At 56.6% G+C, this 12,231-nt stretch overlaps 5 protein-coding genes across 5 annotated transcripts; 3 read left to right on the forward strand and 2 right to left on the reverse strand.

Annotated features, from left to right (window-relative positions):
* Positions 1-338: 338 nt before the first annotated feature.
* Positions 339-3,678, reverse strand: VTJ04DRAFT_7677 (uncharacterized protein; the record flags this gene model as incomplete). Its single annotated transcript, XM_069366030.1, has 3 exons — positions 339-1,729; positions 1,813-2,806; positions 2,860-3,678. 3 exons carry the CDS (start codon positions 3,676-3,678, stop codon positions 339-341), a joined length of 3,204 nt encoding a protein of 1,067 aa, XP_069217006.1.
* Positions 3,679-4,398: 720 nt separating this feature from the next.
* VTJ04DRAFT_7678 (uncharacterized protein) lies at positions 4,399-5,136 on the forward strand (the record flags this gene model as incomplete). The annotated part of the gene is made up of 1 exon (XM_069366031.1): positions 4,399-5,136. The coding sequence occupies one exon, from the start codon at positions 4,399-4,401 to the stop codon at positions 5,134-5,136; it is 738 nt and encodes a 245-aa protein (XP_069217007.1).
* A 169-nt stretch (positions 5,137-5,305) lies between these two features.
* Positions 5,306-6,134, forward strand: VTJ04DRAFT_7679 (uncharacterized protein; the record flags this gene model as incomplete). The annotated part of the gene is made up of 4 exons (XM_069366032.1): positions 5,306-5,671; positions 5,736-5,759; positions 5,817-5,902; positions 5,969-6,134. The coding sequence occupies 4 exons, from the start codon at positions 5,306-5,308 to the stop codon at positions 6,132-6,134; spliced, it is 642 nt and encodes a 213-aa protein (XP_069217008.1).
* Positions 6,135-8,122: 1,988 nt separating this feature from the next.
* Positions 8,123-9,444, forward strand: VTJ04DRAFT_7680 (uncharacterized protein; the record flags this gene model as incomplete). The annotated part of the gene is made up of 2 exons (XM_069366034.1): positions 8,123-8,419; positions 8,479-9,444. The coding sequence occupies 2 exons, from the start codon at positions 8,123-8,125 to the stop codon at positions 9,442-9,444; spliced, it is 1,263 nt and encodes a 420-aa protein (XP_069217009.1).
* Positions 9,445-9,932: 488 nt separating this feature from the next.
* Positions 9,933-10,776, reverse strand: VTJ04DRAFT_7681 (uncharacterized protein; the record flags this gene model as incomplete). Its single annotated transcript, XM_069366035.1, has 3 exons — positions 9,933-10,019; positions 10,086-10,666; positions 10,731-10,776. The coding sequence occupies 3 exons, from the start codon at positions 10,774-10,776 to the stop codon at positions 9,933-9,935; spliced, it is 714 nt and encodes a 237-aa protein (XP_069217010.1).
* Between the last annotated feature and the right edge of the window lie 1,455 nt (positions 10,777-12,231).

Genomic DNA, 12,231 nt, shown 5'->3' on the forward strand with positions numbered 1-12,231 from the left:
ATCGTGAAAACATCGAGACAGCTGGGATGACTCGATAACAAGTGTCTTGGATTGTGGCCATGCTGGCTGTGCCGGCGCCGATGGTTGGATCTTGGATGCAGGGTTTGTTTGTGCTGGCGGGCCGGACATATCTTACGGAGGCGGTGGGCTGGCTGGACTAGCACGAGGAGGGATCTTGTGTGATGAGTCCGGCTAGCTGGACAATTCAGGTCCCTAATCTTCCTATCAGTAATGGCTAACAGCTCAGGTAGTTGATAGCTTCAACAATCACAGGTTGGTTGGTACATTCCATACCAAAGGTCCATCGGGGATGTCCCGAAATACTTTCGCCTCAAATCCTACACATACTGCAGCCTCTCCCGACTCCATTCCGGCCGCAAATACCGTCCATCAAAGTTCACATCAAGGGAAGAATCCAAAGTGTACCGTACCACCACATCCACCTTGACACTGGCGCCGCCCTCCTGCAGTGCCCACACTATCAAGCCAATCACGTTCTCCCCACCACCACTCCCGTAGTCCAGCACGCCCGGTGGGACAGGGAACGTGTCCTCGGACGCAATGTCCGGATAGTAGCGGCCATACTGCCACCCGTTGACAAACAACAGCACCCGAAAGCCCCCCGGCTCCTCTCCAAACACCGTACCATTGCCATTGAGCCCCTTGATGCGAAACGCCAACGACACGTCCAAACCACGGGGTACATCAAGATGCAAAATACCACGGTAGAAGCGCACACCAGCGCCGGTGAAGTCGTCCTCTGGGCTAGACTCGGTCCAAGATGACGTCGAATCTTCATCCGAGGAGAGATCATACCCTGGCAGATGCCACCCTCGCCTCTCGGGCGCCAGTCCGCCTTCGTTGTACCGCGTGCGGACCGTGTCGAGTGGCCTGCCGTATGGTTGACCCGATTTGCGCCCGTCTCCAGCTGTGCCTGCGATTTTCCATTCCGAAAACTGCCAGCCAGCACCGGCATCGTTGGTGGGGCTTGCCAGCAGCGTGACGTTCAAGATGCCTCGAGGATTCACCGCTGCAGCAAGCTGGTCGTGACCCGTGTCTTCCTGGACGACTAGAAGGACGTTCTCCTCATTACCAAGCAGCCGGGCAGGGAAGGGCAGCTCCTTCTCCGATACGGACACGCTGCTATCAACCACCCAAGACCCAATGAACTCGCCGTTCAGATACACCGCCCAGGCGTGCGCCGTCCCGCCTTGAATGCGGAGGTACGCTCCGGTTGGGGCCGCCGGCATGTCGCCGGTCGAAGAAGGAGTGCTGTTCGTCACAGGACGGCGAAACACCCCTCTCCAAAGCTTGACACCGGTGTGAAAGCCGTACTGGTCCGCAAACAGATACGGCGTGGTCGTTGTGGTTCTATCGACTGCTGGATTGGAAGACGAAGTATCGTTTGCCAAGACCCAGGCGGCGCTGGTAGGGGAATAGTCGGGGTGTCGCTCAGGGAGGGCATCGCGGGATTTCCATCCCGAGATGGAAGGCGTGGGAAGAGCAAGGTGTCCGGAAGGCGGAGGGATAAGGCCGCGAATGCTGGACCACGGTGTCGTGAAAATGGAGTTGAGGGGGCGGTTGTTCCATAGGACCTCGGTGACACGAGAAGACGTAAAGATTTCTATAGACCGGTCATCTGGAGCTGTTGTGTTGGTGTCGCCAGTGAGGGAAAGAGTGGTGGAGGAGAGGGAGGCGGAGCGGACAAGGGAGGGTGTGATGATAATAGCTGACGGGAGACGTCAGAATCATGGGCAGGATATTACGATGAACAACAGCCGAGTGCGATGGCCTTCAAAATGATCAACCTACCAGTTTGATCCTCTGGGACTCGAGGATCGGAAGTTAATACCGGGACCCAGACCTCGTACGCCTTTTTGCGATCGATCAAGAGCACCGTTACCCCGTTATCAAACTTGACGGGTATCATTCCTTCAGTTTGGACATATCCGACCAGGATTCCATCGTCGCCGGGGGCGATCGTAACTTGTTTCGATCCAACGAAAATAGCGGAACCAGCGCCAGCCAGATAGAACTCGCCAATTCTACCTGCCGGAGTCCATAGAACGAGCACGGTTGTCTCCCCGCCATCTAGGACCGTGTAGGTTAGAACTTCGGCTAGACTGTAGTAAAGTATATGGTTCCGGCCGAACCGGAAATCTGTGACCAATATCTCGCCTTCGCGGCCGCTCAACGTGGCCGCCGCTACTGAGAGTCGCGGGACTGGGATTTCGGCCACACTGGTCTTGAGGCGAATTCGAAAGCGCTCCTCAGAATCCGAGGCAGTTTTCGCGTGACGGAGCACGTAGAATCCGGCTCCAGTTACTGGGTTTCTGAGCTCCGTGACAAACACGGCAGGATTGTTGGTGTACTCGGTCCCAGCGCCAACAACATCCGCGGCAGCCAGGTCATGAGCCACACGGGCAAATAGAGCAAGGTTCGTGATCTCGTAGAACTTGTCACCAATGCTGCGGTCCTCAGAGATGGCAGCGCCGTAGTCGTAGCTGCTGCCGATGAAGGGCGCGGAGAGCCAGCCCCAGTTGGTGCCGCCGGAGATCATGTAGAGGTTCAGGATGGTAACTCGTTGGGCTAGGGCATCGCGATAGTAGAAGTTCACGAAGTCGACGCCTGTCCGCTCTTTGCAGCCGCCGGCCGGGCCAGCCCATGGGTTCATGGCACCTGCTTGGAACTCGGGCATGAATGATGGCTGACGCGGGGAAATGTGCTGGAAGTGGCTGTGGTAGTCGGACACGGCCCAGGGGGTGATGTTGCCGCATTCTTCCAGGATGCAGGACCAGCATTGGGGCTAACACATCAAAAGTCAGGCATTGAACGGAGGGGGGCATGAAGCCCACTTACATAGCTGTCAACCCCGTAGATATCCACATTCCCTCCAGCGCCAACGGTGTCATAATCCCTTGACCAAACACCAGTATTGATGTTGGGCCCGTTGTGCACGAGGGGCACCACGATTCCGTTTCTTCGGGCACTCTCCTGGAGCTTCTCCATGTACGACACAGCTTCAAGATTGGGTACCTTGTTGCGCTCATCCCGCCACTGATAACCGTACTCGTTTTCAATCTGGTACATGATGACTGTTCCCTGCTCGGTGATCTGGTATGGGCGGGTCAGGCGGCCTATGCCGTCCAGGTACGGCGTCCAGGCATCGGTGAAAGCAGAATCATTTGATCGTGGAGTGCCATGGGAACCGGTGGTCACCCACAACGGCATGCCCCCAGCGTTGAGTTCGCCGTTGATGTACGGACCAGGGCGAATGAGGACGTACAGGCCCACGTCCCTGGCCATCTCGAGAAAGCGCGAAATGTTGTGCGCGCCAGCGGCGAAGTCGACGGTATCAGGGGTCGGGGAGTGGAAACCCCAGTGAGTGTAAATGGAGACCATGCGAAGACCCATTGCCTTTATTTTCTGGAGCGTGTCCCACCACAACTCGGGCACTGGAAGGCGAAAAGGGTGTATCTCGCCACCGAGAAGGAGGAGGCGCTCGCCGTTGATGATGATGCTGTAGTGGTCCCATTGCACCACCTCCTGGAGGCCGTTTCCTAGCAACGGCCACGGGGAGGTGACGTTTGCTGAGAAAGCTTGACTGGCGCAGAGGCAGATGAAGATGAGGGAAGAAATCCCAACTGGTTTGCCATCCTGACGAAAAATGAAGTCCATCCTGGAAACGCTTTCATGTTCCCTAAACGCTGGATGCTTGGAGGACGCGCATTCACCCCGCGCGATCTACCACGCGTGGAGGTTCCTCCGTCTGACGGTCATGACCACAAGGGGGCACCACCAACCAAGAGCGTCAATTGGCTGTTGGGCGTGTCAGTCAAGGAAGCTGGCAGGCATTACAACGCGAAGGCCGACGTAGCATTGACGGGAGATTTGCGGTAGTTAGTTATAACCTCAAAGATAGGGCAGAGAGGATAGGGGTCTATCGACGCCCGACGCGAGGAAGAATTGCAATTCATCTGTCAGAGTCGGGGACGGAGAACTGACTCATTCAAGGGCCTAAAACTGAAGGATGAGCATTTCAATAGACAACACCGCGACCTCATCTTTGGAAATTGATGCCATCTGAGCAGAAACTCGGCAATTTGGATGTGAACAATGGAGGGAGAAAGAGGACGCGTCTAACCCTCGGAGCGCGTTGCCCAGGGTTGAACAAGGTGGGCTTATTATCGATAAGAGGGCCGAACCCCACATTCCGCGCCAAGAGAGCGGGGCACCCGCATCTCCGGATCCAAACTGTTTGGACAGGGCATCAAAAGTTCCCGGAGCTCGGCCTGAATGTTGCCATCATCCGCGCCAGCTCTCAGCATCATCCGCCTCTCAATCAGACGCGCGCCCTGACGCCCATCATAACCGAATTTTGGACAATCCACAAGCGCAATGGGAAGATCCACTCCCCGCAAGTCACGACAGCGCGGAAGCGGACCGCGCCAGGTCGCTCAGTCCGACTACGAGTCCGACACAGCCCAATACCTGGAACAGCGCGAAGCAGACGCAGCGGCTTCAGGAGCAAACACCAACCCGCAACCCGCGCGCGATAATACCGAGCTCAGTCTGCGAGTACTTCGGCGATACCGCCCAACCATCCAGTCTATCCTGGCCGTCGCCGCCAACGCCGTAGCCTACCACTTCCTCGAGTCCACCCAAGCCTGGGAGAAGCACGGCGTCGAGGGCACCCTCTTCGTGTGTAACCAAGACCCCGTCGTTACGCCCATAGGACACGCCTTGCCTCACATCTGCATCTTCATCTTGAACCGTCGCTCCATGGACAACCTGATCATCGACCTCCTCAATGTCACGGATTGCGAGGTGGTTGGCGAGCTGATAGTATTCCGTCTGGCGGATGAGGCTGTCAACGGGAACAGCGCCGCGGGAGATGATGATGGAGCCTCCAAGAAGATTATTGGGCTATGGCTGCACAACGACCAGAGCAACACGCGTGAGTTGCATGCGAACCTGATCACCGCGGCCTGGCAGCAAGCCCGCCAAGCATTCGACGCGTACCTGCAAGCTGCCACGGCTGCGGCAATCGCGAACAACGGCGTGTCTGGCGGCAGTGACTATGGCGGCGGAAAGAGGTTGAGCGCGTCGGACTTGTATCGAAACAACGGGGTTTGAGCCACCGCATTTTCTGACTCCTAGTTGCGCGTTTCTGTCGTCGGTGCTGTACTGAGTACATACAGCGATGCGGGGCCGTTTTTACTATTGTTAAGTCGAGAGTAACCTTGATGATACCCCACCACACTGCTTCCTCGTGACAACCCAACCAGCATCACAACCACAAATCATGGCGACACACGGCAAAACTTCCCCTTCATCGCCCTCCACCGACTCTGTCAAAAGAGAGGTTCAGCACCAGTTATCACTAGTAGCGTCATTCGATCATGTGCTCGCAACAATGACTGCGGCGGCCCCTGCCGGATCATTCCTCGACGTCCTTTCCAGGGTCCAACAACAACTTACAAAATACAAGGCTTGGCTTGAATCCGCGGGAGAAACACAACATGAAAGGGGCCACGATGTGGATGCCACGAGTTGGGTAATGGAGATACGAAGGCAGGCCATAGACGGATCGATCACCGTCATAGGCCCAGGTTCTAGCGAACCCATCAGCATTCCGGCCGAACTGATGGATGCAGGACACCGAATGAGGGTATGTCATCGTGATGGAACGCCAATCCGATGAACAGAGGTAGCTAACCATGCCGCGGTGATAGAACCTCAATTACATCATCGAGGCTGTATGTCATCTTTCTCCCACTTGCAACCTGCTCATGCTCACATACATATTTCCGCAGTGCTCTTCCTTCTCCAAGGCCCAAATGGCGCTCTCCGAATTGATTCACGCCGTGAAAGAGATTGAGGAAGAGTCCTCCCGCCTCACGTAAGTTTTATCCAGACATACCTGCGGCCTCTCGACCTGCGATGCTCACACCAAGTCTCGCGGCAGTCAGGATCCTGACCTCACTGTCAAGACCTACATCCGCAACTTGAAGGAGTACAACGAAGTCAAAGACATTGGGCAGCAACTCATCGGCTTAATCGCCGAAAACCGAGGAGTCCCAGTGCGGACGTTGTATGAGAGCGGCGAGTTTGGCGTTGGGATGCCGCAGTGATGTCGCAAGAAGATTATGAAGTACTTAACACTCACCTCACCTCCGACGAAGCGGAAACAAAACAATCCCCAAACTTCCCTCAGAGGGAGCCAAAAACGATGCCGAAGAGTGGATTGATGGTTGCAGCAATGTGTTCGTGTTTCTGCGGGCTTTCTCCTCCTCAACTCTGCGGAGAGATGAAGTTGATGAAGTTGAATGTTTATGCACCCTCCGAAACACCGGCCTCTCCCAGAACCGACGCCATCGCCCTTTGACCGTCCATTCCGCCTTCCGCGCAGAGGATCATTTGGCGCGTTCTCCATCGTGAGCAAAAAATGACTGCCGAATCTCGGCTGCAAATCTTGACGATCAACAAGATTCCCACTCTCTAGTCTGGCTTGGAGATGGAACTACTCAAATGGAAGACTGACTCTACTCCCACTGATACCTGCTCTGGATCTCTCGACCTTTCCCGAAGGAACAGGCGCAAGGTGCTGACACCCAGGATACCCCACGTGCCTGACGGGAATATCCCTGGTGTCTCGTGGCCTTTGGTGGAGAAACCCTGCAAAGCGGCAGGGGTTTTCGGCGAGAAGTCCATCCCAGTGGGGTCAACCACCTTGCCGGGAACTGTCTAGCTCAGTCTCAGGATTCAAACGCTAGGAGATGGCGAGAACAGAGGATCGAAGCGTCACAACAGGGTTTTTTTGTCACCGGCTTTTCCTCTCTGCGTAAATCCAGCGAGTTCTACGGTTACACAAGACACGGGAGACTATGGGCATTGAAAACGCGAGACGAGCAATGATGAGTTGACTAGCTTGGAGTAGGAAACTTGTTCGCCGTACACTAGGCTCAGCATGTATAGCAGTAGAAGTACCTGCTAGTAGGGCGGCCCGGGTTTGGATGCTGGCCGAATCACCCAGACCCTTTTTTTCGGCAGTTTCCGAGCCCAGTCTTCGAATGACGTTCGTTGGTCATCCGCCCGCCGGTGGTTGGACTGCCGCGATCAATGTGAGATAATGTTTTAGAGCACCACGTGCTTTCATCACCACGTTGAATGAAGAACGGAAGGGTTTCTGTCTGTATGGACGGATCTTCCCATGCCAGATCCCAGCGTAGCTGTGGTTGACAAATCGCTGATCTGGATCGCGGAGGAGCAGGGGATTTTCCGCAGATCCCCACAAGGACCCGACGTTCAGGTGTTGCTGGGCCTCAGAGAGGAGGAAGTGTTCCGCCACGCAGTGAGAATACCATCTTGCTGGGCCATGATAAGGTCCGCGTTTGGACGTCTTGGGCGTCGATGGGACACACTCACACCATCATTTCCCTGGCTTCTTTTGCCACCACAAGCTCTACACTAGCCTAGGGCTAAAAACCCCTTGCGCAGGATGGGGACGACAACTCCACCGAACGGATGGTGCATCACGGCGGTTCCGGGGGACATCCGAGGAGTTCTGCTACTGACTCGGGGGGGACTAGCACTACAGCCCGCGCTCCACAAACACATTCATCAGCGAGCTAACATGCCGTGAAACTCTCCCAAGTTTCCAGAAGCCCTCGCTGCCAGGAAGCCCAGGCTTTCTTGGCCAGGAAGCCTAGAGCTTTCGCGGGCGAATTCCTGGTGTCTGTGTTGTTTAGAGACCCAGCGTCGATGAACACTAGTAAGGACCGGGGCTCGGCGTAATTCCCACTCCTCCACACCAGTCTCCTTTTCGCTGGATTCACGATGATACGGTGAACTCCCACAGATCACTGAAAAGCCTAAGATCCCCCCTTTTTGACGGGCGCTGAGGCCTCTGCGTGATGGCCCAAACGAAGATCACCCGTGTCCAAGGCTCGCACCGCCGTGTGATCGTTCTGTCACCTACGCCCTAGCGTCCGCCAGCCGCCAAGAAGGGGCGAGAGAATACAAATACTCGTCCTAGCCGACGACTTGAAAAAAGAGCACCTCAGGTTAGGTGCCGAAGGTTCTTCAACACCGGAGCAAAGACGCTGGCTGAGTCGACACCATGGCAGACGCAGTAACAGGAGCCGGTCCCATTCCCGGCTCCCCTGATGCCGCCGGCCCTCCTGGAGCTGGCGGCCCTCCTGGAGCTGGAGGTCCTCCCGGCGGCTTCGGTCCTCCCGACCCCAACATGATCCCAGCGCCGCCGACCAAAGAGGCCGAGGAGATGGCCTACACCTTTTCCTACGTCTCTGTCGTTCTCAACGTCATCTCGTTCCTCTTGTTTATAGCCCGAGTCTGCTCGCGGTCTCTACCTGTCTTCCGCATGGGCTGGGACGACTACCTCATCATCCCCGCATGGGTAAGTGATCCATCGTGCAACGTCACGAGAAACTAGGCGCTAACAACGGTTCTCCCTAGGCCTTCGTGTTTTCCAACTCCCTTCTCCTCCTCAAGACGGTCCCCTATGTTTTCGGTGTCGGGAAGCCGGAAGAGTTCACCATGGCCGGCGTCATCGAGGGTAACCGGTTGGCCACGCTCTCACTGCCTCTATGGGCCTGGTCCATGGCCTTCATCAAGATGTCGGTCTGCGCCATGATGCTGCGCCTGCAATCCACGCCCGTCTGGCGCCGGTTCCTGTGGGGCATGATCATCGCCATTATCATCGTCACCATCTACAATACCTTGTGTCAGGTCCTGCAGTGCATCCCCCTGCACGCTGCCTGGGATATTCTCGGCCTTATCCAGGACGCCAAGTGCTGGAGCAAGAACGCCATCCGTATCAACATGATCTGCGTATCCGCCTTCAACATCATCACCGACCTTATCTCTGCCATCCTTCCTTACACCTTCCTGCAAAACGTCCAAATCCCTCTGCGCGAGCGCGTCGTCATCGGCGTCCTCATGGGCCTGGGCATCTTCGCCGCCGTCGCGTCCATCCTGAAAGCCGTCAACTCGGCCAACTTCGGCCAGACCGACGACCCCAACCTCGAGTCCATCACCATCGGAATGTGGTCCGTCATCGAGGAAAACGTCGCCTTCATTGCAGCCTGCATCCCCTGCCTGCGCTCGCCGTTCCAGAAGATGCTCGAGCGCCTGGGGGTCATCACCCCGCGCAACACCACCGCGCGCAGTTCGGGCCGCGAGGGCGGCACCTACGGCCGCATGACGGGCGACAGGATGACTGGCGGCGCGCATACCCTGCACGGGGCCATCAGCATGCGGAGCATGAAGAGCGTGACGGACCGCAGCGCACAAAGCGAGGAGGATATCCTTGCCGCGCATCACAAGGGGGAGATTTGGCGTACCACCGAGGTGAACGTCGTCCAGGACGAGGACAGGAAGGACAGGGATGGCGTGGCGAGGAGGGATTGGGCGGATGTTTAGACGAAGATTTGACTGACCTCCGCGAGGGAGTGTATACATACAACCGTAAGAGGCCGAGAAGGATGGAGATAGTGTCACATTGAGCTTCTGTGCTTTTAGAGCTCTGGAGTGTATTCTGCATAGCATGGCGGGCTTATTGTTTATAATACAGAAGACATGATATCGGTATCGGCGTTTTGAACATCATCATTGGCGCTGTAGACGTCTGCACTGCTCCGAAATATGTGATAGCCATCGGCCAATTGACAGGTTAATATGGTCAAAATAGTTTAATATGTACTATCGAAAGCCGGGCAAGTCCTATAGACTGGATCTCGACCCGGTCGAGGAAAGTATTTACATGAAGTCTAAGTGAGAAGATGCCAGCAGCGACAACCAGGGGTACGAGTATGTATCACCTCAGTGAAGCTTGCTGGATGCAATCCCCCATTTATACACCTCTCCGAATCATCGACCTCCTACTCAACCTCGCCCAAGTCGAAAAGCGCTTAGCACTTGAAGACATCGGGGCCAGGGATGACGTAGTTGGTGACGGGCGGCCACCAGATGCTGATCTTGACGCCAGGGTCGGTGCCCTATCATAGTTTGTTAGCATCACTTTTCTCATCTCCCGGTTATCGCGGTACCAAACTCGGACATACCTTGTAAGCGCCAGGGAAGCTGACGGTGCTGGGCTTCTTGGTGCCGGTGCCACCGACAATGTTGAGCTGGGCGCACTCCATGTAGAACTGAGCACCCGGGTAGTTCTGGGCGCCGTGGAGGGCGATCATCTCAGCACGCAGCAGGTACTGGCCGGGCTCGATGCACTCGGGGATCTTGATGGTGTGGCGGCCCTGGCCGAAGATGACGCGCTCGGTGCCCCAGGTGGTGCCGTCGAAGCCGTCGTGCTGGATCTTGAACCAGCCGTCGCCGACGCCCGAGTCGGTCCGGGCATCGTTGACCTTCTTGAGGTAGGCGAGAGTGGGACCCTTGTGGCTGCTGTCCATGATGTCGTTGGGCGAGGTGCCCTGGGTGTTGAGCATGTACCGCCAGATGGCAGTCACGTTCTGGCCGGCCTGGACGGTGATGACCGTGTCGGTCGGGCTGGTCGGGTTCGGCGGGCCGTTGCAGGCGATCGAGTTGGACGTGACATCCTCGACGGGGCCGTTGTAGGAGGGGACGCGGACGCCGTTGCCCGTGCCGTAGTTGCGGCCATCAACCTCGAGGGAGGTGAAGATGGTGTCTGAGGGTGGTTGTCAGCCATGGAACACTGGGACCAGCATGGGATCCAGCCAGGGGTTACTCACGGGCGCTGGCGGCGCCAGCCAGCATCAGAGGAGCGAGGAGCTTCATGGTGACGGCTTGTGTGTCTGTATGGATGAGGGAGGACTCTGGTTGCAACGACCACGGCTGATCTGACCTGACCTGGGATCACAAGTCGCTGTCATCGTGGGAGCTACCCTCTCTATTATATGTCTCTTCCCCATCCCTCATGACATAGCCGCGATTCCATTTTTCTTGAACCATCTCACGTCTTCACGCCTGGAGTGTGGGGTCTGGAGATCCCGCACCCCCCAGCCTTAACGGCCGTGAGGTTGCACCCGGACTTAGTTCCCGACGAAGAGAATGGGCCAAGATCCAGCACATCGCAAAACCTGGAGTTCATGTGGAGGCTCGCGCGTCAAGCGACGGCAATGCCGCCTTCTCCAGCTGGAGGTCGTCAAGCGGTCGAGTTGCTGTGCTTGCCGCGTGCTCGGCAACCATGCCGAGTTGGTGTAGGCGCCGATGCTGCTGGGCAGTCCGGAGCGGTCGCACGGAGCTTGACGGTCCGCACAAGCCAATCCCCAGCGTTCGGCAGCCTTGCCGATAATTCCTAGGACGGCCGAGCCAAGCCTCTGGGCCTTCGTCAGAGGAGCCGCCGCGCGCCGCCTCTGGCCTCCGAGCCGTGTCTTGGCCGGGGACGAGAGATGTTGTTGCGGCCGTGCTGGCCGGGGTCGGCCTCGAGAAGGCAGATTCCTTTGCTGAGATTCCAAGTTTCAAGGAGCAGCATGCCCCACGCAAAACATGCCGCTGACGACCAACACATAGCACCCTCCACGCCAGGAACAGGGCAAACGGAGAAGTTGACCCCGCTCTCCCGTGCCGCCCGTCCCGAAGACATCCCCAGCCATGCTCTCAGCTGCAGAGTGATGCCTCAAAACAGTTCGGCGACTCACGGCCAAAAAAGACATCGGTGGTGGAAGAGTTGCCCGGGCGCTCCGGGCGGAGCGCTGCGTTGGGACTTTTGCTCCTAGATCTCGGAGGTCGGTCCGACGATCGACAAGCTGCGAGATGACTTGTGTTTTTTTTTTTTTGCGCCGCGACAAGCCTCGCTTGCGGAGAGCATCTCAGTCATGTCGGTGGGAGAGCGAGAATACAGCTCAGTATCCCAGCAGATGGGTGATAGGTGGTCGTGGATTGTCAGTGGGGCAGTATTGGCAGCGGCTCACAACACCATCTCTGGACGAGGCACATAACTGATGCATACGAATTACCGGCATCAGCATATAGGAGTGGTAGAATAATGGAAGCATCTGGGCAAGCAACTGGTGTCAACGGCCAAGAGCCCAAGTTTGGCAGGAGAAAGCGTTATAAGAAGCATACTCTCAGGGCATAAGGCCCAAACGGACGATATCCACTTTAGCCTAATAGCCGGCATGCCCATCGATCTGAGCTCTGCAGCTAGAACTCAGCATGCGATAATATTATTCTTTCGCACCTGATCTGTCAACCCTTTGTCAGACATCAGGTAGTTAATCTGACGGTTGC

The sequence above is a fragment of the Mycothermus thermophilus genome (genome assembly GCF_041956435.1).
Source record: "Mycothermus thermophilus strain CBS 625.91 unplaced genomic scaffold VTJ04scaffold_5, whole genome shotgun sequence".
Lineage (NCBI taxonomy): Eukaryota > Fungi > Ascomycota > Sordariomycetes > Sordariales > Chaetomiaceae > Mycothermus > Mycothermus thermophilus.